We start from the raw sequence: 24,391 nt of genomic DNA, 5'->3' as shown, positions 1-24,391 counted from the left end.
ATTCACGAGCTATTAAAAATGAGTGATTTTTATGACTTGTAGAGGGATTTTCACATGCACACTCCTATTACTGGACTCCAAAGACAAAAGGGACGGCACAAATGCCCTCAAGTCTGCATGGCGGCGGCTTAAAGGACAAAGATGGACATTTCAAGTTGTTGTGACTGACGTGAGATTGGGGTCCCTGAAGGATGGACTGGGGCGCAGGGTTTCCTGTGTCATGACTAGCTCCTTGGACAGCTCACGTGGCATGCCCCCATACCAGTTTTCTTCTGTATCGACTTTTCAGAGAACTCTTTGTCGTTGGGAAAGGGCATCTTCATCTTCCCTCTTTCCTTTGCCCCCCTGGCACCATCTCAGCTGTGACAAGGAAGAGCGGTCTATAACAGTAGGAGTACCTGACCCCGTCTGCTGTGTGCCTCTGTATGTCTGCCTGAGCTCCAGCCCCGCATTTCAGTGTCAACATCCCTCAGCTAAGGACACTGAGCCTCCTGGAAGTTACAGTAGCAAACCTGCCCCAGGGTGGGCAGCGTGGAGGCTCCACAGCTGGAATCTGACGCAGGTCTGATCGATGCCCAATCCGATGTTTAACCAGTGCCCTAGCCCTGGCACTTAGGTTTGGAGAAGTAAGAGCCAGGCTATACCATATTCCACTTTCATCTTCTAACAAGTTTGTTTCTCTGATCCTGCCAACTGGGTGGAATAAAAGGAGCCGTGAGAACTCTGTACAGCTTCCCAGCAGGGCGGAAAGCAATGGTCTCTAGAATTCGCACACTTGCGTTCAGACCCCTTTCATCACGAGCCCTGGATGCTCTGGATGCCCTGAGTTGGTCCTTTCCCTTTCTGAGCTTTGATGTTGCTGTCAGCCGATGACAGAGGAGCTCCACCCTACTCGGAGAGTAATCTAAACAGGTATTTCATATCCATCCTGCCCAGTCTCTAAGCTGGGCAGTAAGGGGTCTTCTGTGAGGGAGACGGACGCAGCCCCTGTCCTTATATAGGGCATAGTCCTAAAGCAGGATTCTTAATAGCTGTGCAATAGTCTGTGACCTGCATAAGAAGACCTCAGGCGAAAGACAGCAGATGTCACAGCCCTGACACCGCCGGATGAGGGAAGAACAGTCAGTGACTAGGTGTCTACAAGGGTTGAGGAATCAGCAGGTTGCTTTGGAGCGCTCTCCAACGTCCACAGAAATGGGTCCTTCTGCTCTGCACCTCCAGAGCCCAGGTTTCAGCCCAGCATGACCACAGGCCACATTCTCATTGCCAAGCATTGGTTCTTCTCACAAGGGGAAAGAATGAACATGGCACAGCTCAGAAGCTGCCCCTTTAAGTCTTGCCCGGCTTCGGACCCTTCGTCAACCTTCTGCCTTCTCTGAAGCGTGCTCTCCTCCCCCCCACCCCACCCGCCCCTGCCCATCCCCACTCTAGTATCTATATACCAGGATAGGAGGAATCACACAAGCCACAAATTTGTTTTTCTTTAGAGAGTCTGAAACGTAAATATTCATGGGTATTTGAGGGCCTACTGGCAGGGAGGGGAGAGGAAAGAAAAAGCAAGCAAGAAAAAAATGGGTTAAAGCTCAGAATTTCGTGGAATTCTTATTTAATTTTCTTTGGGAGAAAGGAGATTTACTAAGTCAAAGATGAAAGGGAAGTCTGCCCAGACCCCCCGAGAAAGTTACATTCTGTGCTGGGTTTAGCTCTCTCGCTGAATGGGGCTTGGCGATCAGAACGTTGTGGTTAGACAATTCATAAACGCAGCAGGCTTTGTTCAGATGCTGGCTCTTGACAGAGTACCAAGACCTCTGGAGCAGCCGCCGGGGCTGAGGAGCTGTCTCGTCAGCACCCAGCCCTCAGACCCACCTCACCCTTGCCCCAGTTCCCTGGCCTGCCTCCTGCTCAGGCTGGAACAGAGTCCTGCTCGAACCTCATGAGTGAGTGCCTTGGATTCTGACCTCTGCCCAGACATGTTTCCTTCCTCTCGTTCTGGAATCTGATCTCACCCTAGTCCTACTTTGGGTTGACTAATTCTGTCTTAGTACTGGCCCATTTCTAAAGACCAAGGCATGCCACGTGACCCCAGGGCATCAAAGTCCTGGGATTTTTGGTCTGGTCACCTCTTTGTAGATCACTCATTGGAATATGTTTTCCCTTTAGAGTCTTAAAATTTCCCAGCTTTAATCTGAGAGTCACAGGATGTGAGGTAGACTGGGCAGGGCAGAGGAAAGGCATCTTTTGAGACTCAGTTATCAACTGTAGATCACTTAGAGATCTGCTGGTTACCTTCCTCATTTTCTATCTCAGTTCTTATCTACCTGTCCAGGATGATTGTCATGAATTAAACTAATGAGAGTTTAACTCCAAACACCTGAGACGTGCAGTCTGCTGCAGTGGAGACTTGGTGGACACTGTCCTAAGACATGTAGTCTGCTGCAGTGAACACTGTCCTAAGACATGCAGTCTGCTGCAATGAACACTGTCCTAAGACATTCAGTCTGCTGCAATGAACACTGGCCTAAGACATGCAGTCTGCTGCAGTGGAGACTTGGTGGACACTGTCCTAAGACATGTAGTCTGCTGCAGTGAACACTGTCCTAAGACATGCAGTCTGCTGCAATGAACACTGTCCTAAGACATTCAGTCTGCTGCAATGAACACTGTCCTAAGACATGCAGTCTGCTGCAATGAACACTGTCCTAAGACATTCAGTCTGCTGCAATGAACACTGGCCTAAGACATGCAGTCTGCTGCAGTGGAGACTTGGTGAACACTGGTCTAAGACATGCAGTCTGCTACAATGAACACTGGCCTAAGACATGCAGTCTGCTGCAGTGGAGACTTGGTGAACACTGGTCTAAGACATGCAGTCTGCTACAATGAACACTGGCCTAAGACATGTAGTCTGCTGCAGTGGAGACTTGGTGAACACTGGTCTAAGACATGCAGTTTGCTACAATGAACACTGTCCTAAGACATGCAGTCTGCTGCAGTGGAGACTTGGTGAACACTGGCCTAAGACATACAGTCTGCTGCAGTGGAGACTTGGTGGACACTGTCCTAAGACATGTAGTCTGCTGCAGTGGAGACTTGGTGGACACTGTCCTAAGACATGTAGTCTGCTGCAGTGGAGACTTGGTGGACACTGTCCTAAGACATGCAGCCTGCTGCGGTGGAGACTTGGTGAACACTGTCCTAAGACATGCAGTCTGTTGCAGTGGAGACTTGGTGGACACTGGCCTAAGACATGCAGTCTGCTGCAGTGGAGACTTGGTGGACACTGGCCTAAGACATGCAGTCTGCTGCAGTGGAGACTTGGTGGACACTGGCCTACATAACTTGCTGATTGAGTACACTGACTGCAGCTAATCTTTTATCACCTGGAAACCTAGATTGAAAGAACAATGGAGTTCATTAATGATTAAGAAAAAGGAATTTCAGATTCTTTTCCTATCCTATAGGCTAGATAGCGTTGTACTTCATTACAGAGTTCTCCCTTCTTCCAAAAACAGCACGCAGCATCCCATGTCAAAACTATACCAGGACTGGCAAAAAGCTCTCATGTCTGCTGTGGGCTCTCCCCCTTTCCAAAGCAGGAGGTGCTGGATTCGCATATTACTGAAATAAAACTACTGTCCTTTCTCGATCAGTTTTGATCCATGATATGTTCCCTGCCTCACTTGTCCCAGATATTTTTTCCTTTTTTTTTCCTTTTTTTTTTATTTTACAATACTATTCAGTTCTACATAATAGCCACAAAAATATGGAACGCTTCACGAATTTGCGTGTCATCCTTGCACAGGGGCCATGCTAATCTTCTCTGTATCATTCCATTTAGTATATGTGCTGCTGAAGCGAGCACATCCCAGATATTTTTAAAAGTAGAACTTAAGTATGAAAGACGGCCACTGTCCCTAGAACTAATCACAATGCGAGACATACACGTGAAAAGGTTATGGAAAATAAGCAAGGTAGTTAATGATTAAGAAAAAGGGATTTCAGATTCTTACTTCCCGCCCTACAGGCTAGATAAAGTTGTTCTTCATTATAAAATTCTCCCTTCCAAAAGCATTTCTCCCCATTGGCAGCTAAGTACCTGTTAGCTGACCTGGACCTGGGAAGGCACTGCCCGATGCTGTGGACTTCTTCTCTCCTCCTTTCTCTCTCCATCATGCCTGTTTGTGCCCCTGTGCCGTTGAAGAATGATTTCAAATACTTCATTACGATTAGCTGTTGAGTGGTGTCTCTCACACAGGCCCAAAGGCAAGTCAAACTGCAAAGGAACCTGTACTTTGGATTCTAGAATTTGACTGATTTGAAATCCCAGCCCCACTGTTGTATAAAACTTTAGCCCATGCTCCAGAGCCTCTATGTTACTCATCTGTGAAATGGGAATAATAAAACTATTTCACAGGGAAAGATGACATATTCATCCTTCTTCAGCTTGCCTCGCTTGTCTTAGAGGGAGTCCAGTCATCTGCATAGGACACTCTTTGGAAGATTCTGGTGGATTAGTGGTCCCATTTCACCAGAGAAAGCTCCAGAACTCAAGTTGCTGCCCCCACCCCATCATTGCTCTGGCTTTTCCTCATCCCTGGATCCCAGCACCTGTTGCCACATCATTCAGCCACTATGCTGCACCCACATTCTCCCTGGGTTTGTTCAGTGTGTTGCCTTTGACTTGCAAGAAAAGCTGGTATCCATGCAGGGACCTGGAGAGGCAGATCCCATCACAGCCGACTGCCAGACAGATTCCGCCTCTCCTATTCTGCCCTGGAGGGAGAACGATACCAGGAGATTCACCCAACAGAACATCTCATGGCAGACAACTGCCCCAGATCCCTGCAGAGCTAAGAACAGCGAAACCCCAGGCTTCTGAGGACGTGGGGCATCCTTATGTCACAACTCTACAGTGACCTGGAAGCTGGTGGTTACACCTGTCTTTTCTGGACAAGGACATTTTCCTTGTAACAGTGCCTGGATGCAGAGAGTTGGGGTCAGCCCCATTTGTGAGTTCCTGCTATGTTCTAGGCACTATAGGAAGATCTTGCACGTTGTGACCACCTCCCACCCACCCACCCACTGTGCAAGGAAAGCCTTGCTCTGACCCCTCCTTTAGAGCCAAGAAACCAAAGAGTAAATAACTGGGCCTGGTCATAGAGCTGGAAAAGAGAGCCAACCAGGAATTCAAACAAAGTCTGTTTAACTTTGAAGTCCATTACAACTGGCTTCCCATTAAAGGCAGGGTAAATAGCAAGAGTGTAAGTAGACTTTCAGAGGGAGAGGGGAAGTGGCCCTGCCATTCTGCTACTTGCTGCTTCCACCCAGCTGGAAGTTGTGGTCATCAGACGGGGAAATTGGAATGGCTCTTCCAGCCACCTGCCCTTGCCCCACCACAAAGACATAACCCCTCAAAGAGATGGAGCCGAGTGATGGCACACGTGAGGTCTGTGAATTGTCCACCTTGGCGACAACACCTTGGGAAAAACCTTTCAATCAAAATCTGCAAATGGGTAGCTTTGTGGGGTGCATCTAATGTGGAGAGATGTTTTCTTTCAGTGGCAGGAATTTTCAGAACTTCAGATTAATTGTTAACCTTTTTCAAACAGGTTTGCACAAAACTCCAGATTCCTGAAATTACCTTGAAAACTCCAAAGTTCTGATATCCCCAAGCCCCCAATCCTCTCTGGCCACTGGTCCCTAGAGTGGAGTAGCCACCTACTTGGACCCGGAAGTGAGATGGTGCTTTTTAATCTGCTACAGTCCTTTTCCCCCTGGGTCCTGTGTGGTAAGGAGTACCAGTTCCCCCTCCCCCACCACAGCGTATCTCCCAGCCACCCTTTCTCTCCTCTTGGACATAAGGGGAAAAGATCCTTCCTAGCGGCTTCATACCTTTTTCTTTTTGTTCCTCTAGGTGTTCCCTTCCCAAAGAACTTCCTTCAGATCTGCAAGAAGATCCTGTGCCGCCTGTTTCGGGTCTTCGTCCACGTCTACATCCACCACTTTGACCGGGTCATTGTGATGGGTGCAGAGGCTCACGTCAACACCTGCTACAAACACTTCTATTACTTCGTCACGGAGATGAACCTCATAGACCGCAAGGAGCTAGAGCCCTTGGTAAGTGTCTCAGCAGTGCGTCACCACACACTGCGAGAACTACGGAAAGCTGGGGTAGCGTTCGATCAGCAAAGGACCAGGGTGCATCAGAATGTCTACTGCAACCAGATAACTGTCTTAAGTTGCTCTCCAGGAGGTGAGATAATGTGGTGACATTATTCCTATATAATGATTTGGGCCAAGGAAGCTAGATTTATGCTTAACTCTGAAAAAAAAATCATTTACTCAATTTCTTAAAGACACTTCTATTTTTTTTTTCCCTGAGACAGGATTTCTCTGTGTAGCCCTGGCTGTCCTGGAACTCGATCTGTAGACCAGGCTGGCCTCAAACTCAGAGACTCACCTGCCTCTGCCTCCCGAGTGCTAGGATTAAAGGCGTGCACTACCACTGCCTGGCTGAGACACTTCTTTGATCTATCACTAGTCAGTGGTGGTCAGACACATTTATTTTCTTAGTCAGTAAATGAACATTTAACACTCACTGTGTGTCAGCTGCTAGGCACGCAAAGTCAAATTAAACTTCCAAGGACACAGAGAGAAGTAAGTGAAGGAAGAGTTCCGTGTCATAGGGAATTTGCTCTTTTTACTGACTCCCCTGGGGTGAAGCCATCGTGGGTTTATCATTTGAGATTAAGAACATTTGAGATTAAAAAAATTTGAGTAAGCTCTAGCTTTTTATACAGATGAGTGGAGTCTGCTTTTATTTTATTGTTTTTAAAAGAGATTTATTTTTATTTTGTGTATGCGTGTTTCCCTGCATGTATGTTTGTGTACCATGTATGCATGCAGTGCCTGTGGAGGCCAGAAGAGGGTCTCAAATCCCCTGGAACTGGAGTTACAGGTGGTTGTGAGCTGCCGGATGGGTGCTGGGAATCAAACCTGAGTTCTCTGAAAAAGCAACAGGTGCTCTTAACCACTGGTCTGTCCCTCCATCCTCTGGGTTTATTTTCTTCAAAAGTCTCTTTCACTGTTGGCTTTCCTATGTGCTTGAGAAATCAAGGACCCTCAAAACCCTTGTAACGGGTTCACTCTAATGTAGATGCTTGCCTCACAGCTGTCCCCAGTGGCGCTAGTGAGTACCTGTCTACCCAAAAGGATACGTGGCTTTATATTAAAACCATGAGTTGTTTTTTTCTCTTGAGAGAGTTAAAGTGTAGTTTTGCTAAATATAGTTGGCAAAGTCAGTTTTGTACAAGTGTTTTTGAATATTGACCAAAGTGCAGAGCCCAGGTGTCAGCTCTACTGTTTACCTGTCTTTGTCCGCACAACTGAAACGATGTTTTATTAGGATTTGGGTACCTGAGGTCAACAGCTCACATGACTGCCACTGGAATGGTATAGTCACATATCCCCACAGCTGTGTGGAGAAGCAGCAGATCAGAGAGGAGCCAAGCGGGCAGAAAAACAGGCATAGGGTAGACTCATATGAAGGATCTCAGTAGGCTCGGGGCACACAGGCTCTTCCAGTCAGTCCTCTGCTACCTTGCCTCACCGTCTTTGGTCTGACAGCCTAATGTGGGAGGTGGTTGGCTGTGGGCTCTAGATTGGCTGTTTTCTATTAGCTGTGTGTGAACAACTCATGAGTAAACCGTTTGCCACCTCAGGTATTAACTAGCTAGGGGCAGGACGGGGAGGGGGTGGGGGTCCCCTCTTGGAGTTAGCAAGGTCCCAGGGATTAAAGAAGCAAAATACAATCAATCAATCAATAATAAACAAGCAAATAGTGACATATTAGCTATGCATGTACTGTATCTATAATTATTAAAGAAGATGTTGGTGAATCTTATGTTACCTTTAGGAGTTTAATTCATGATCTACAATTGCACCATGGAATACACACCAAACAGTTTACTTTGCATACAGTTGAGAAGTCTCTCACATCATTGGTTAAAGAAGAGATGGTCATCTTCACTTTCTTTCCATTGGATTCTTATTAGAAAGCTTTTGGGGCCAGCCCCTGAGTTATCTTTGGACATCATCATAGGACTCATATGGAAAGAAACTTACAGGAATCAGTGGTGGTGGGTTTACCAGTTTGTCCTGTATAAAAACTGCTGAGTGTAAATAACCACCACGAAGAGTGAAAGGTTGTACAAACAGCTCAGGGGAGTGTAAATACTGGAAACTGTTGATAAAGCTAATCTCAGAAAATGTCAAGGGCAGTGGAAAGAGAGGGGCCTTGTCAGTAAAGAGACACGAAGCACTGTGCTGGGCCATGGAGTCAAGTTCCCATCCAGGGTCACGCCCAGGTAAGCGGGAACAAGTCCCCAAAGGCCACCAAAAGAGCTCCGTTAGACACTCACACTTTGCGTTTTGCTGAGTTCACACATAAATGTTAGCTGGATAGGGCTGGACGTCAAGTTCTCCTCTATGCACAGAAGCATAAAGGCTATTGTGGGGGAATGCTGGGGCAAGTCAGCAAGGAGAGAAAGCCTTCCTTTGCCATCCGAAACCTCACTGTTGTAGTCTGTTGTTGAAGAGAGGCCCCAGGAGCTGGAGTACCTGGTGGTACCAGGAGCTGCCTTGCAGTCCCAGCCTCATAGCCAGGCCCTGAACAAGCCAGGATTCTACAAAGCACTTCTTTGGGGGCCTGGAAGAAAAACATGATTATCCTCACCAGGCATTGTTAACAGTAGAAGTAACAAGAGAAGCAGTGAGTGCCCCTCACCCCCACCCCAAGTTTGTACTTCTTTAACTCATACTTAAGATTGTTTTCTTCCCGCATTTATGTTTTGTGGATCATAGTGACAGGAAAATTAATTGTAATAAGTAGTAGGTAATGTTAAAATAATTATGTGGAACTGTGTGTTTGCTTGTTTATACAAGCTCAAACCCGTAGATCACAGGATTGGATACTGTGAATGCTTCTGAGTTCAATGATCCTATGATGGCCAGGCATGGTGACAAATGCCTATAATGCCAACACTCTAGAGGCATACTCAGAAGGATGGCTGCAATATTGAGTCTAACCTGATCTACATGGACATTCCAGGCCAGTCAGGGCTCCGTAGAGAGAACCTGTCCCCAAAATAGCAATAACAGGGGCTCTCCAGAGCACTGGCTGTTCTTCCAGAGGACCCCGGATCGATTCCCAGCACCTTCATGGCAGCTCATAGCCGTCTGTAACACCAGTTCCAGCAAATTCGACAACCTCTTCTGGCTTTTATGGCCACTAAGTATGCACATGGTGCACAGACATATATGCAGGGGAAATACCCATACATACAGAATAAAATAATTTTTAAAACTCACAATTATATGATGCCAGGCTCATACTGCTTAGCATTTCTGGCATCATTAAGAGTGTTGCACTTATGGATTGGCACTGATGACATTGTGCTCACTAATATTGCTGGAATACCTGACAAGCCACCTAATGTGGCAAAGCACATATTGCAATCAGAGCTAGCATATCAAATCAATACACTTAAATTTGTCAAGTATTTTCTTACATTTATTTATTGTGTGGGGTGTGCTTGTGTTTAGACTTGCCTTTGTCTCTGTGCGTGCAGCTGCACACAAGTGCATGTACATGGGGGAGGGGGCAGACAACAACTTTGGGAGTCAGTTCTCTCCTTCCATCACAGGGTCCCAGGACCAGGACATCTAGCTTGGTGGCAGAGGCCTTTACTCACTGAACCAGCTCACTGAGCCCAAATCCATGTATTCTTATATTGTGCAGTCCGCTACTCCATATGTTCAAAGCGAATCGTTCAGAGATCATGTTTTATATAAGAAGGATATGTTGTAAGGAGTAAACTTACAACACAGCCTAGAAAATACACAATGATGAATATCTTCTTCATCCCCAGAGGATGAATACTCAGGACTTTGCCTTCAAGTTCTGCTCATGCATTCTTCATAGTGTAATGCAGCTAGAGATCAAAGGGCAGCATTTGTTCAACGAATTTCCTTCAAAACAGCAGCATGGCCGGAAGTCCCCCACCATTAGTGGGCCATTCCTGGAGTCATACTTACAATTCCACAATGTGGAACTTGGAGCCTCACCTGGGTCTTCCCCTCTGTGCATCTACCATGACAGCCATGGTCTTTTGGGTCAAGATTCACCTGACTGCATTGGAACAGTGCCGGCTGAGAATCTGGCACGTGGATTATCTGAAGGATCCAGGACCCCACAAGGGTAGGAGACTCAGTATCACACAGAGCCAGTGTAAGACTCAGTCCCAGGGCTCAAACCCCAAATCATCACTTATTACTAACTTGTAACCTTTAACAAGATACTTAGTTTCTGAAACCATCATTTTCCTCATCATGGAGTAACCATAATGTAATTATAAAAATTAGAGATTAGGCACACAGTAAGTACATAAGAAATGTTAGCTATTAAGTCAGATAATGAATTTACAGTAATTAGTACTCAGTAAGTAGAACAACCGGACTTCTCCCTTCCCTGGTTCTCATGGCCTTTCATCCATCCTAGTGATTCCTTAGGTGGCCTCAGAGCAAATGTACTTAATTCTATTTGTATCTATTTGTATCCCTTGGGGTTGTCAGTTCTGTGAGGGCAAACAGTAAATAAGATGCGTGCCTGAATTGTCCATGCTGCTTGGGACATAATAAATACTTGATTTTTTTTTTAATTTGGGCAGAGTAGTTTAAGGATGATGTACCTCTGTTCAAAAGGATTACATGTAGCCATTCCTCCTTGGTACCACCCTTATTTTATAATTGCAACTTAGCCACTCATTTATTGGGACTAACGTGTCATCCTGACTGATTTATTTATAATAGAGATTCAAAGCAAATTAAGATGCAGAGCAGTGAAGGGATGTGTTTAAACTGTAGATCTGACTGCACATGCTCCTGCCCCAGATTACAGATTGATTCACCCAGGAAATGTTGAACACGCTCATACCACCTCAGTGTCCTAGTGCCGAAGACGCAAGGCCTGTCCCATGTCCTGGGAAAGCCTTGGTCTCCGGCAAACTAGGACAATTGTCAGGATTCTGAGTAGGAAGTCAATTTGGAATTCAAAAGCTGGGAAGAGGTCCCCCTGGACAGCCCAGTGAAGGCCAGCAGGACTTTCTGCCTCCAGAGCTTGCCTTATGGCCCCACTGAGACCCCACTCAGCCTCTCCAGCCAACCAGCAGCCTGGGTACCCATAGAAACACAAGCCATTCTGCTTGCTCTCCAGCAGGGGGCTGGCAGGATGACGAGACAATCCATTTCTTGTGTAAGTGCAGCCCCTAAAGATGACCAAATTCATGCAAGTTCACGGTGGGAGGAAAGGATGCCCAAGTGATGCTGGTAATTGGAAAATGGGCCAGGCTGTGATTGAATAAGCGGGTTGCTGCTGTTGGCCCTGGCTGCCTGGGAGTCAGCTGACAGAACTAATCTAATCAGAATTACCACTAGCAAGCAAGACTAGCAAGCACAGTGTGTTGATGGCCTTTCACTAAAAACAAAAGCAAATTCGAAGAGGGCGGGTTAGTGCAGCACTGGCCTGACTGAAGAGCTGGTGGGGCTACTGTAAGAAAGAGACTGGTGACGACGGAGGGAACTAGTTCATCCTAATGTGCCCGCTGACCCCTGGATGACCTGGCCCAAGGCTGTCCGAGTCTCTCACCAGGGCTCCATTTCCTTATCTCTAACGGTAAAGATGCATCCTGGAGGTGCAGGCTACAAAAGCAAAGGTTACCCCAAGTGCTGGGCCAGGAGATCTTCAGTTCAGACAGGAGGGTAGTCCCCACACGACCTGCATCTCACCTCCTGGGGAGGTGTTTTGAAATGGGTGTGTATGAGCCTGATCTGGCTACATGAAGTCCAGTTGTTGAAATTAGGACTTAATTCCTTAATTCACTCTCTGTTTTCAGACCCCATTGTGTAGAGGAGTCAGTTTTGCTAAAGCACAAGTTCTGGTTCTGTAGGTCTGACAGGACGGGACTGGAGAGTACCCACGGGGAGGCTGCAGGGCAGCTTGGCAGAAGTTGGTTATCTCCTTCCGCCATATGGGGTCCAGAGATCGAACTCAGGCTGTCAGGCTTGGTGGTGGGCACCTTTAACCTGCTGAGCCATCTCGCTGGCCCCTCTACTAAGCTTGTTATATGTATTCTTCCATCTCTTCACGCTTGTTACCATTACCTCAGACAGGACAACATGTGGTCCACATTCTTCGCCATCCCTCATTACTGACATTTAGTTACACCAAAGCACGTCTCTCGGTCCATCCTTATCGGGTAGGTGCCTGTTGCCTAACAATTGTTCACAGTTTTCAGCACCCAAACTACCACATGAACATGGGAGCGTCAAAAAACAATGTGAGGACCAAGGCTGTAGAAAGCCTTGTCTCATGAAAGCCTAACCATAAATCATCTGGACCCATGCTGGGGCTGACCCTGTTCCCTCTAGGAGGCAGCCAGGTCAAGCCTGTTCTTCCCGTGGAGAAGCCTGGCTGAGTCCAGGAGGCAAGGCTGGCCTGCAAGGCAAGATCAGGTCAGCACTGTGAAAAGCAGCAGAGCCTTTTGCATGAGCCAAGCTGCTCCCTGAATAGCTGGCAATGAAGAGCCATTGTGGGGCTTTTGAAAGGATCCTTTCTTTCCGAGCATCATCTGGATAGAAGCCCCGAGACAGCCGCGTGTCAGGCGGTTCTGGGCTTTTCAGCCGAATGGTTCAACCTTAGACACAGCCACTGTAGAAGAAAGAGCTGCAGAGTCTGAGCTGTATAGTGACATTTCCACTCTCATGTTACCACATTACTTGTTTGACACTGGGTGAGGCTTGTGATGTCTCTGGGTCTCAGTTTCCCCATCCTCAAAGGACATTAACTCTGGAGTGATACAGACTTAATGGACTGAGATTTGGATCTTTGGCATTGTGTATCACCAGGCTTGTCATCTCTTGTCCAAGATGACCTACCCTCTTTGTTTAGAGAGGCCTTCCTGCCTGGAAGTTCACCATGGCCAAAAAGAGAGATAGACGTGGCCCAGAGAAAAGCTGAGTCTGCTTTCATGAGACTGACTTTGCTAATTCAGATGATGCACGTGTATATGTGTACATGAATGTGTACGTGTATATGTCTCATGCAGGTGAGAGTATGTGTGTATCTTCAGGGTGACATCAGTCTGTTCATGGCAACCCAAGTGCCCAGAGGTGAGCCAGAAGGCTCGCCAGAGAACGTTTTAGGAGCTTTGGCAGACTTATTCAAGTGTGTCTTTGAAAAATAGCGAAGAATTATTGTCAGCTAATTGCATTGTGCAGAATCAGTCACACATCTTTGCCAGACCTATTTATTCTTCCCTCTTGATATCCAGGGAGCTTTGGGTTCTGGTTTGTAGGATGACAGGTGGTTGGTTTCTTGGTGGGGGGGAAGGGAGGTGTCACATTGTTTTGTCTTTAATCGAGTCACGGGTGAGATGTGGTCTAATTTATTTTACACCCTAAATTATTTTGTTAGAGTTAAAATGATGCAAACTGAAAAATTATCAGCATATAATATTCAACAATAAAAAACAGGATTTGAATCTATACTCCAGAATCGCTAATAACCATATGTCCATAAAGGAAGGAAGAAACAGAGCAAAAGGTGAAGTAGTTCTTTCATCATTATTTGCTTTGATAGACTCGGGTTTGGTTTTGAGGGAGACTTTTGTTTCTGTTTTTGAGAGAGGGTCTTGCTATGTACCTGGGCTGGCTGCAATCTCGGGCTCTCCATGCCTCTGCCCATCATGACCACAACTATCTGTGAGGCCACCGGCTCAACAACAGTGGCTTTCTCCTAATGGAATTACAGAAAACGCTGCTTTTTTTATACATCACTCCTTGGGGTTTTCAGGCTTTCTATCACAAACGTGAATCATTTCTGTATCAGGAAAAGGAAATCAAGCCTGATGCCATGAAGGCCTTACCACCAAAGACCGAGGCTTCACACAGCCCCTGTGCCAGCACCAAGAACAGAGCCGGCCTCTCCTCGCAGGCCACTCACGTTAATTAAAAGTAAATGAAAACAAAAGCTTCAGATTCCTCCACCTGCTCTGAAAAGACCTCTGTTGTTGTTTTCCAACTTCAGGTTTTAAAGAGGACAAAGAGGATTTGTTAAAAAACAGTTCATCTAAATCGTGGAATGACCTCTGCAAAGTTTATCAAATTTAAGCACGAGTGTATGTACAGCAACTGCAGAAAATTTTGCCAGAATTATGCTTTGTTGCTGTCGATTCTTATCCCTCTTTACTAAGACATTGACAAGACACAAAATCAGGAGTGACTAAGGATGCTGTCTCTACCCTGGTGTCGATCAGATTCATGTTTTATCATTTTTTCTTTCTTCCCTGCATGAGGCATGCCAGGCCCGGTTCACAGTACCCCATGTCTCAGATTAGCCCATCCTTTGTATGGAGGGTGATATTCTAATCACAACAAATTCTCAGGATTTAACCTTTTGGCTTAAAATACAAATTAAAAATCTTTTTGAACACTAATACATTCCTGTAACTATTTTTGTTTTAGCTTGTGATTTCTTCCTCTTCTCAGCTGCCAATGGTCTTCCAGTTCTGTAGGCCTATTCAGTCCATGGTAGCAGCCTGGCAGTGACTGGAATCACACACCCTGTTCTCTAGATGGAAATGGTTTAGCAACTACTTCTAGCTTGGGCTAGGAAAGGGTACCTTCTATACCATCCGGTAAACATGTACCAACTGATTTGTACAAGGGTCCCTATCTTCTAGGAACTACCTAGAAGGTTTCCTCTCAGTTCCATTGTGACTTATTACAGCATCTCCCAAAGTGTGTTTGCCAGAAGCTGCTAGATCTAAGGGATGCCAGATGTTACTATGCAAGAGGAGGGTCCACAGTGAGCTATAGGAAACACTTCACAGAGCTGGCCAGCTTTCTTTAATGCACTAATATACATGCTCGGTACAGAGCAATTTGTGGGTATAAAGCTCCATGAAGACCCTTCGGGAAATACTAACTCCAGTGTCTTAAGTGATCTGACTTCTACTGAATGTCTGCTAATAAGCTTTTTAAACAAACGAACCAACAGCTGCATGTCAGACACCAAGCCGAGCACAGTAATGATTAAACAAGATACATCTTCATTCTTTAAGAAAATCACAGGGCTGGCTGGCTGGCTTCTTGATGTTTTTCAGTTAGAGTCTCACTCTGTAGTTCAGGCTGACCTGGAACTCGTGATCCCTCTGCCTCTGCCTCTTGAATACCAGGATTACGCATTCAGTTTGCCCTGGTTTCCTTCCTGATGCTGGGACAAAACACTGGCCCAAAGCAACCTAGGAAGAAAAGGGCTTATTTCCATTTATACTTCCTAGTAACTGTCCATCACCAAGGGAAGTCGGGGCAAGAATTCAAAACAGGAACCTGAAAGCAAAAACTGAAGTGGAGACCTTGCAAGAAGGTAACTCCCTGGCTCACTCCCTGTGGCTCGTGCTTAGCTAGCTTTTTGATACAGCCCAGGCCCACCTGCCTAGGGATGGTGCTGCCCACAGTGGGCTGGATCCTCCCGCGTCAATTATTAATCAAGACAGTTCTTCACAAACTCAGACCACAGGCCAGTCTGATCTAAGCAGTGTCTCAGTTGAGCTTCTCTCTCCCCAAGTGACTTTTGAATGTGTCAGGTTGACACTAAAAGCTAACCAGGACAAGCTAGCAGCTCGTGGTTTTAAAGAGCAATGTTCTTTAGTTCATTACTTTATGTGTCATCAGCAACATATTAGTCACCCGCCATTGGTGACCTTAGCTAAAACTAAATGAAAGATTTAAAAATGTTTATCCCTACATGTAACACCTACATTTCAAGGGGTCAGAGGTCACACGTGTCTAGTGGCTCTTGCCATGACTGTCACAGCGATGAAACAGTCTCCAGGCACCACTGGCTCAGTTTCTGGCCAAACTCCTAACAGCACTCTTACAACCCTCTCTTTACACAATGGCTTTCAGATGCGCCCAGAACGGTCCCTAGGCTGCCTCAGTGAGCCGTTCGGTTCCTTAAGCTCCTAACATGGTCTGTTGGTTTTTTGCTAAAGCCACTTCTCTCCTAGTTTGTAGATAAAACTCAAAACCATGTGCTCAGCATGAGTCTTCCATCCAATTTCCCATGTCAGAGAAGTGCTCGAAATATTAGGAGTGATATTGGTTTCTGGGATATCAAAGTTACTGCTTTTTTTTTTCTTTCTGTGTTCTTTGGTGCTGGGAATTACTGCAGATGTCAGTCACAGCAGGGATTGATTCATCATCTTCAACATTTATATGAAAATGGGATAGGCAGTGTGGCCTGGTGCCCATAGACAAGCCCTGCCAGATGCTGGCTGCTTTGTGCGATCTGCTCTAGTTCCAATTTCCCAGCCAGATAAGACTAGATTCTTTGGCTCAAAAAAAGTGTCAAGTGAATATTAACTTGGGACTTGAATGAAGAAAGATTTTCCTTAAGGAAATGTAACTCTGGATCATCACTCATCGCTCGTCTGCCCCACTGTAAGAAAACCACGAAGATAAGATTACAGAGAGTCCCTAACCTAGGGACTATCGTGGGTCCACTTATGAGATTTGAGGACCTCTTCCCATGAAGTAATCGTACACATAAAGGTCAAATATACAGTTAAACCATTGCATAGGACTGGAGCATGGTACTAACTGATATTAGCCCTCCACATTAGTACTATTCATACTAATTCATTACATTGTGACTTTGAGTGTAACTGGAAAAATAAACAAATAAATGCATGCAGTTGGATTTGGATGGAGAGGTGTGTGGATCTGAAAGGAATTTCCCAGAGTCCTTTGCATGGGCTACATGCCTTTACCTGTGAGTTGTTGTACATGCAAATCCCTCAGTGTCATGTCCTCCCAAGTCCTGTTCATTCTGCAGGTCTTGGTTTAATTGTCACTTCCCTGGGAACAACTGTTCTTCCTCTATATAGAGCAGCCAAGACAAAAGTCACCATGGATTAGTGTCAGAGATGAGAACGTGGCCTTTGTACACTTTGCTGCTTATCAGCAGTGAATTATTAAACCCAGCTCACACTTAAGCCCCATCACTTAAAGAGAAGGATCTGGGGATATATTTTTAAGCTGTCACAGATATTAATAAACTTTTAAGCTGGTGATGTCTGCCGTTAACCCCTACCTTCCCTTTTCCTCTCCCACTGAGCACAGTGCTTCAGAAATCCTCTGGCCCAGTAAGCACTCCCGTTATCTCTCTGCAGTCTCGGTGCACTGCCGGTGTGAAGAACTCACTGCCTCACTTCCCATTCATAAAGAGCTCACTGTCTCTCCTCCCATTCATTGCACAGTAACTTGCTTTCCATTCCAGAATGCTGCACTTCCTACTGAGGTAGGGTCCTGGAGGCTTGCATGCTTACCTGTCATGCACAAGAGGCCATGGGTGTTAGGAAAATTCTCTGGTAATTCATGCTAATCAGTAGATCTTTAGAACATGGTGCTGAGCAAAAGAAACCAGACACCACAAGTACATGTAGTTTGAGTTCCTTTACCCCAAACTCCCGAACAGTCTAGTGCAGTGTCAGGTCGTGGATCAGTGGTTGGCTGGGGCCACAACCCGGGCCAGGGAATTGATGGCACAGACATAACAGAATGTTCAAGAATGATGGAAATGTTTTAATTGTGGCACGGTTACATGTTTATAGGGAACAAACACCTGTCAAAACTCATCACACTGTACGTTTAAATAGAAGCATTTTACTGCAGATAAAATATGCCTGAATCAATTCTATTTTAAGAATATGCTCGGTAAACGCATCCAACGTGTTTTTTAAAACTTCAGTCTTTACAAGAACAATGTTTTGACAGGCCTCTGCTCAGAGATTTTGACGTCCTTGCCTCCTGGGTGGTTAGCCAGACTAACGGAAGAGTAAAAACTTATCTCTAAGGGACGATTAGAAAACCTCCAGTTTGGGTTCGTTATAATAATAGAAATGTTCATGTGTTAGGCAAAGACAAGAGGAACCCTCTGGCAATGAAGTTTCCAGGCTCTCATGTGGATGTATATTTCGGAGCTAAAAACAGACACCAGGTCCTGTAGCGCCTGGCTGTAAAGGCCTCTGCGGGCAGTTTCAGAGGGCACTAAACTTTGGTCAGGGCTCTCATCCTCTCAGCCCTGTCAGCCCCAGTGTATGCCATACAGGAGAATCATGTCCCCAAGGCCTGGGTCCGAAGTTCTCATCCACCACAGCTGTTCCAGGTGTGCGTGTAGGTGTTTACAGATGGTTTATCCTGGGCTCTGGCAATAGTTATGAATAGCTGTAAACCTTTCTACGGTGCATCACCTGGGAATATCTCCAATGTATTAGGTCAGAATTTCCAAGGGCTGGCTCAGACATCGTAGAGCCTCAAGGGTGAGTACCAGGGAGACTGAGTGTGGCAATTGTCAACCATTTCCTGTGTAAGAGCATCTGGGGAGCTTATAAATGATGGGTGTATGGGGCCACTGTTAAGAATTCTGATGCAGAAGGCTGAAGATGGGACTCAGGATGTTGCGTTCCTGAGTGGTTTTTGATTTTGCTTTTGAGGCAGGATCTCATGTAGTCTGGGTAGTTGGCTTCAGACTCCCTAGGTAGCTGAGGATCATCTTGTGTGTGAGTGCAGGCGAGGAGGGTGTGCACACATATGTACATGCAGGTGCACTTGTGTGTGAATATCCAGCATCTTCCTCTACCAGTGTCTGTCTGGTTTTTTGAGGCAGGGTCTTTCACTAAAGCTGGAGTTTACCATTTTGTCTAGACAGACTGGCCTGTCTCCTGGTACCCTCCCTACCATGCTCAGCTTATATTCTGCTTATATATCAAGCACTGTGCTCACTGAAACATCTCCCTTAGCACCACCATGAAAGATTGTGAACTTCTGATCCTCCTGCCTCCACCTCCCAAGTGCTAGGATTACAGACTGAGCTGCCATACCCAAGTTATATCATTCTATGGATTGAACCCAGAACTTCATGCATGCTAGGCAAGCACTCTACCAACTGAACTACATCGCTGGTCATGATTCTGTATTTTCAGTAGCTCTTAGATCCTTGTAGTTCAGGTAATACCTGCATCCCACTAAAGAACTAATAGCAACTATTCCCAAATTCAGTAAAACTGAGGTCAGCAAAAATATCTGAGCCTGAGGAGGGCCTATTCACTTTTTAAAAGAGGATATCTGGTCCCATCTCTCTTGTTTTCAAACTTACACTTACTTTATTTTTCTCTGTCTCTTCCCTCAGAATCAACCCTACACTCAGTACCTTGTCCTTCTGCTGACAGAAAGTTATCATCACACCCTAATGGCCCATCCTCAGGCCTCAAAGCTTCTGGTCCTCACCTACACTAGATCTTCTCCCCACCTCATACAAGTCTTGGTAATAACAGAGCACTCGGAGCCAGGCTTCCTACTGTGTGAACACGTGAATGGTCCTACCTTATCTTCTGGTAAAATAATAGGACAGGAGGGAATATGTAAGAGCCAAAAAATAGGTTGAATGGCCATCTCTAGACTTATTATGGCCACTGTCATCATTAACTCACAACAACTGTAGTGACCTGCACTGAGCCCACAAGATCAGCCCCATTAACGGTCAGTCCAGGAAGGGCTCACTGGGTCCTACCCTTAACCTCTGAACTACTAACTATTGATAGATTCTGGGGGAGGGGAAATCACTGTCTTTACTTGTGTGCCCACCAGGCTCCAATGGATAGCTCCAAACCCTTGGTCACACAGATGACCCTGGTTTTTCTCAGTCAGTCACAAACCAAAGTAATGGACATGAACATAAGAGAGAGATTTGGGAGGAGGTGGCGAAAGTGGTCTGATGTGTTATATACATGTCTGAAACTGTAAAAATAATTAAAACGTTTTTAAGTGGTGGGATGTCTTGGTTAATTTTCTATTGCTGTGATAAAGCACTATGACCAAGACACCTTACAGATGAAAGGATTTAGTCTGGCTTACAGTTTCAAAGGGTTAGAGTTAGGTGGAGCAAAGGAACAGCTAAGAACTCACTTATTGAGCCACAACTCTGAGACAAAGAGAAAAGCATGGGGAATGAGTCTTATAAACGTCAAAGCCCAGCCCCAGTGACATGCCTCCTCCAACAAGGCTACCTAATGCTTCCCAAACAGCTCCAGCAACTGGGGGCCAAGTACTGATACCTAAAAGCTTATAGGGGCCATTCTCATCCAAGCTGTCATATAGGACATGGTCAGGATGAGCCAAACCACAGTCCTGAGCACACAAGTTCTCTGGCTACACTGTGTGAAGCCTGAGTCCAGTTTAGGGCCCTCACCTCCTCTTCTGTGAGAGCGGCCACATCCTTTTCATATTTAATGGCCTCTGTGTAGACTTACGGTAGGAGAAATGGTTCCTGTTGCTAAAATAATTTGTAAATCACATAGATTGGGGAAGGAAGGTCTAGATTCCCTCTGTTTCCAGCACCACAATGACACAGGTTGTTATTGCCTTTCCCTATACTGTTTCCAGGGCAGCTCCCACTAGAGGCATGGACATGAAGTTTCCAAACTGAAGAAAACTGAGACCACAACATTTTCTGCCAATGCTCCCGAATTTTAGAGAGCAGCAACTCACGAAGGTAGTCTTTCTATTTTGAAATCTCAGACTGGACTCCCTCCTGGGATGACAGTTTGCTCAGGAGCCATCCATTTGCACACTTACTCTAAAGAGAGCCTGTGGTTGACGAAACAAATTCTGTCCTGTTCCAACTTGGCGATACATGCCCGGCATCTGCACTTACAATGTTAATTTTAGAGTTTTCTCTTGAAAATCCATAACTTCTAAGATGATCCAGTGTCAGCGTGTGTGTGCACGTGTGTGCGTGCGTGTGTGTGTGTGTGTGTGTGTGTGTGCGTGCGTGCGTGCGTGCGTGCGTGCGTGCGTGCGTGTGTGTGTGTGTGTGTGTGTGTGGTAAAGGTTTGTGATGACTGGGTGTACAGGGTTTAGATGAAGCACCATGACAATGACCGTTGGTTTGCGTTGGTATCTGCTGCACACCACACTGGTTCATTCTAGAACGCCATTGCTGATCTGCGGTGCCAGCCTTGCTGCAGATGACAGAGGACAAGGAGCACGCTGTCCTCAGTCATCAGCTTCACTTAAGGAGCCCAGTGTTGTTGCCGATCAGCACGTAGGGAGTTGACCCCACGGCTGCCAGGCCCAGGCTGCAAGCAGCTGCTGTGGCTGTGTGTATTCCAAAGAGGAGAGCCTTCAGGAGCCCCATAACCACTTCTGCCCCCAGGAGCCGGTGGAAATTACCAGACAACTCAAAGCACATGCTGAGGGGTTTTATCTTATTAATCTTTGGAAAACATTAGCAAATAGGATTAGAGAAAGATGTTTGAGGATATCCACGCTTGGCTTTAACTTTGCAGCCTCCAGATTGGAGAGGAAAACTTTCGCTGGGGTTGGCCCACCTGCCTGTGTCTCAGTTCCGTTTTCGCCTTGGGTTTCTGCTGTGGTTTTGACTTTCGTTAGCAGTACTTTTCCCCTCCAGGTTGCACCAGCCTTTGCATGTGTGCAGCAGAGGGCTGATAGATGCTCAGGGCTGCAGATGTTTTCCTCTGGTGACACCGATGTGAGATATGGAGTTATAACAGGTTCTCGGGCATAATTATTTTGGTGTCTTTGCTGCTACAAAAGTGCTTGGTGCATTGCATTCTAAATGTCAGGATTCCTGAGAACATTCCTAAAACTGAAAACAATAATCGAGGGGATTTAGTCGGTGGAGCATGAGTATGTTCTGGAAAATACATAAACACACATGTACACCACACACACCATATACATACATATACATGCTCACCTTTCAGCAACAAACCTTTAAATCCCTCACTGGGGATTGTTGTTGTTGTTTTGTTTTGCTAATGAAATTTTATATATAAAACAAACCATTTTTTTTAAAACTTTAGAATTTTTTCAAAATTAATATCTATCTTAATTGTTTTGTGGTAAAATATGCACCAGATAATGTCTTAACTGTTTTCAAATATATAGTTCAGTGTTATTAATTAAACTCATTACTCATGCTCACTGTTGTACAACCATTATGATACCCATCTTTATACCTTGTTTTTTGTTTTTTTGTTTTTTTTCTCAGCACCTTCGTTTTTTTGAGACGGGTTTTTTCTCTGAACCTGCAGCTCACTGATTCAGCTGGACTGGCTGACCAGTGAACTACATGGATTATACTGGTCAGTTCCCATCCCTTCCAAATCCAGAGTTACCACAGTGCGCTACCATACCCAGAGTTTTACGCAGATGCCGGGCATGTGAACTCAGGTCTTCACGATTTCACAGCAGGCACTTGACTGACTGAACTCTCCCTGTGACCCTTCAGGACCCAAGGTAGAACACTCTTACAGTCCCAGCACTTAGGAGACAGAGACAGGAAGACCAAGCATTTGAGATCAGCCTGGCTCACATAGAAAGACCCTGTATTAAAACACTAAAAGAGAAAATTGGTGATGTGTATTCTTCCTGCTGTTTGTTGGGGGGTGAAGAACTATGTGGAGAGGAAAGGAGGAATGTCTTTTCTTTCTCTCTTGACTGAAGCATTTGGTGATGCCAGATTTCTCTCTTCTGTGGTGAACAAAACAGTGACCTCAGTACCACTCACTTCCCTTCCTTATTAACAAGTCTTCTAGCCTTGTAATAGCACAAAAAGCAAAACAAACAGAGCCACAAGTAAAAACTATTAACACTTTAAAACACATAATTTCACTTTTCATAGTTCATTAGTGACAAGGCCGAGAACAGGCCCATCCCACCCTCTCTGAGCCCTGGGTGCCTGTGTGACACAAATACATGTCTGAGTCATTCCATTCCTGCTTCCGATGTGTGTTCCTACAGGGGTGACTTCACTGGTCTCTACAGACAAAAGAACTGTTTGAAATCTATTGCCAGGCTAATTTTGAAAAGACAAGACCTACCTATAACCCCATGGACTTTAAAACCACGAAGTCTTCCCAGGGATGGTGGTAACATGGTATAGAGTTTGAGCAGTGAACTTCTTCTGGAATGATCTGCAAATGAAATGCTGTGGCTTTGTGGGCCACGTGGTCTCCATCTCCACTCCACTCTCCTACTGAGGTGTGAATACAGTCTCAGACATCACAGATCCCTGGGCATGGTTGGGTTCCCATGAAACTTGATTCATGAACATTAAAATTTTAATTCCAAGGACTGGAGAGGCAACTCAGCTGTCAGCAGCACTGGCTGCTCTTTGAGAGGACTGGGGTTCAGCTCCAGCACCCACATGGCAACTCACAACTGTCTAACTCGAGTTCCAGGAGATCCATAACCCTCTTCTGGCCGCCATGGACACTGCACACACACACACACACACACACACACACACACACACACACACACACATCATATTTACATAAATGTAGGCAAACCATTTATACACCTAAAAAAATATGTCTTTTAAAAATTTGAATTCCATATAATAATCACATGTCGTGAAATAGTCCTTTAATTTTTTTCACTATTTGAAAAAATAAACACATTCTTACACTGGAGGCCATATAAAAGCAGGCATGGACTGGATTTGGGCCACACATTATATTTTCCTGGTCCCTAATATAGAGGGGAAACAGGTTTCCAAGGCTTGTCCATAAGATCTGAATGATCCGGGTTTAAATTCTTGCTCTGCCAAGTTCTGACCATGTAACCTCAGACAAGTCACTGGCCTCTCCATGCTCTCCACTGAGAGGAAAGTCAATGCCCAAATGTCAGACCAAATGCTGACTGGCTCCAAAGGCTCCAGGGTGGAGACTGCTCAGTGGTTAAAGAACTTGTTGAAGTGTGAAGACCCACAGTTCAGATCCAGTGCCCACGTAAAGACGTGGTGGGCACGGCAGCCAGCTGTCATTCCAGCACGTAGGAGGCAGCGGTGGAAACGGGCTCTCCAGAGCAGGCTGGCTATCCACTCCAGCCAAGAGGGCAGGCTCTGCTTCAGCAAGACAGCCTGCTTCAATATATAATGTGGAGAATGAATGAGGAAACCCTAAACATGCATACACATGCAAAACGTGAATACATGCATGCCAACACACCGCCGCACATATGAAAACAAGCAAAAGGCCCCTGGTGGGAGCTTGAAACATTGCATTTGCCGCTAGTCAAACCAGCACACAGTGAGTCCCTAACCTGCGGTGAGTCCACTTAGAATTTTGGTGGCTTTACACTAGGAACCATACTCTGAATTCTGAGTTTTGGTCTTCCTCCAGGCTGGTGATAGGATAGTCTCTTTCGATGCTAGGCAGCGGGAGCCTCAACTCTGCATGCATGT

General features: G+C 45.7%; 1 protein-coding gene, 1 long non-coding RNA gene and 1 other non-coding gene across 10 annotated transcripts in view; 1 reads left to right on the top strand and 2 right to left on the bottom strand.

Moving 5' to 3' along the window:
• Positions 1-24,391, top strand: part of Mob3b (MOB kinase activator 3B) — a 196,722-nt gene that overhangs the window by 156,602 nt on the left and 15,729 nt on the right. For 6 of the 8 annotated variants that reach the window (XM_006975319.4, XM_076564042.1, XM_076564044.1 and 3 more), the window contains exon 3: positions 5,915-6,117. In XM_006975319.4, the coding sequence (XP_006975381.1) occupies positions 5,915-6,117 (203 nt within the window). Of the gene's footprint in view, positions 1-5,914; positions 6,118-20,562; positions 20,684-24,391 lie in introns of those variants that run through there. The other 2 variants (XM_076564047.1, XM_042270973.2) reach the window with 2 other exon arrangements.
• Positions 3,758-3,862, bottom strand: LOC143272095 (U6 spliceosomal RNA). The gene has a single exon (XR_013049545.1). It is a non-coding gene; the product is annotated as a U6 spliceosomal RNA (small nuclear RNA).
• Positions 21,367-24,391, bottom strand: part of LOC121820878 (uncharacterized) — a 42,370-nt gene continuing 39,345 nt past the window's right edge. Inside the window, exon 3 of the long non-coding RNA XR_013049053.1 lies at positions 21,367-21,787. This is a non-coding gene — a long non-coding RNA (uncharacterized LOC121820878). The remainder of the gene's footprint in view (positions 21,788-24,391) is intronic.

Source organism: Peromyscus maniculatus, chromosome 2 (assembly GCF_049852395.1).
Source record: "Peromyscus maniculatus bairdii isolate BWxNUB_F1_BW_parent chromosome 2, HU_Pman_BW_mat_3.1, whole genome shotgun sequence".
NCBI classification, from domain to species: domain Eukaryota; kingdom Metazoa; phylum Chordata; class Mammalia; order Rodentia; family Cricetidae; genus Peromyscus; species Peromyscus maniculatus.
Note: the sequence above shows the minus strand (reverse complement) of the source record. Positions and strands in the feature narration are given on the sequence as shown.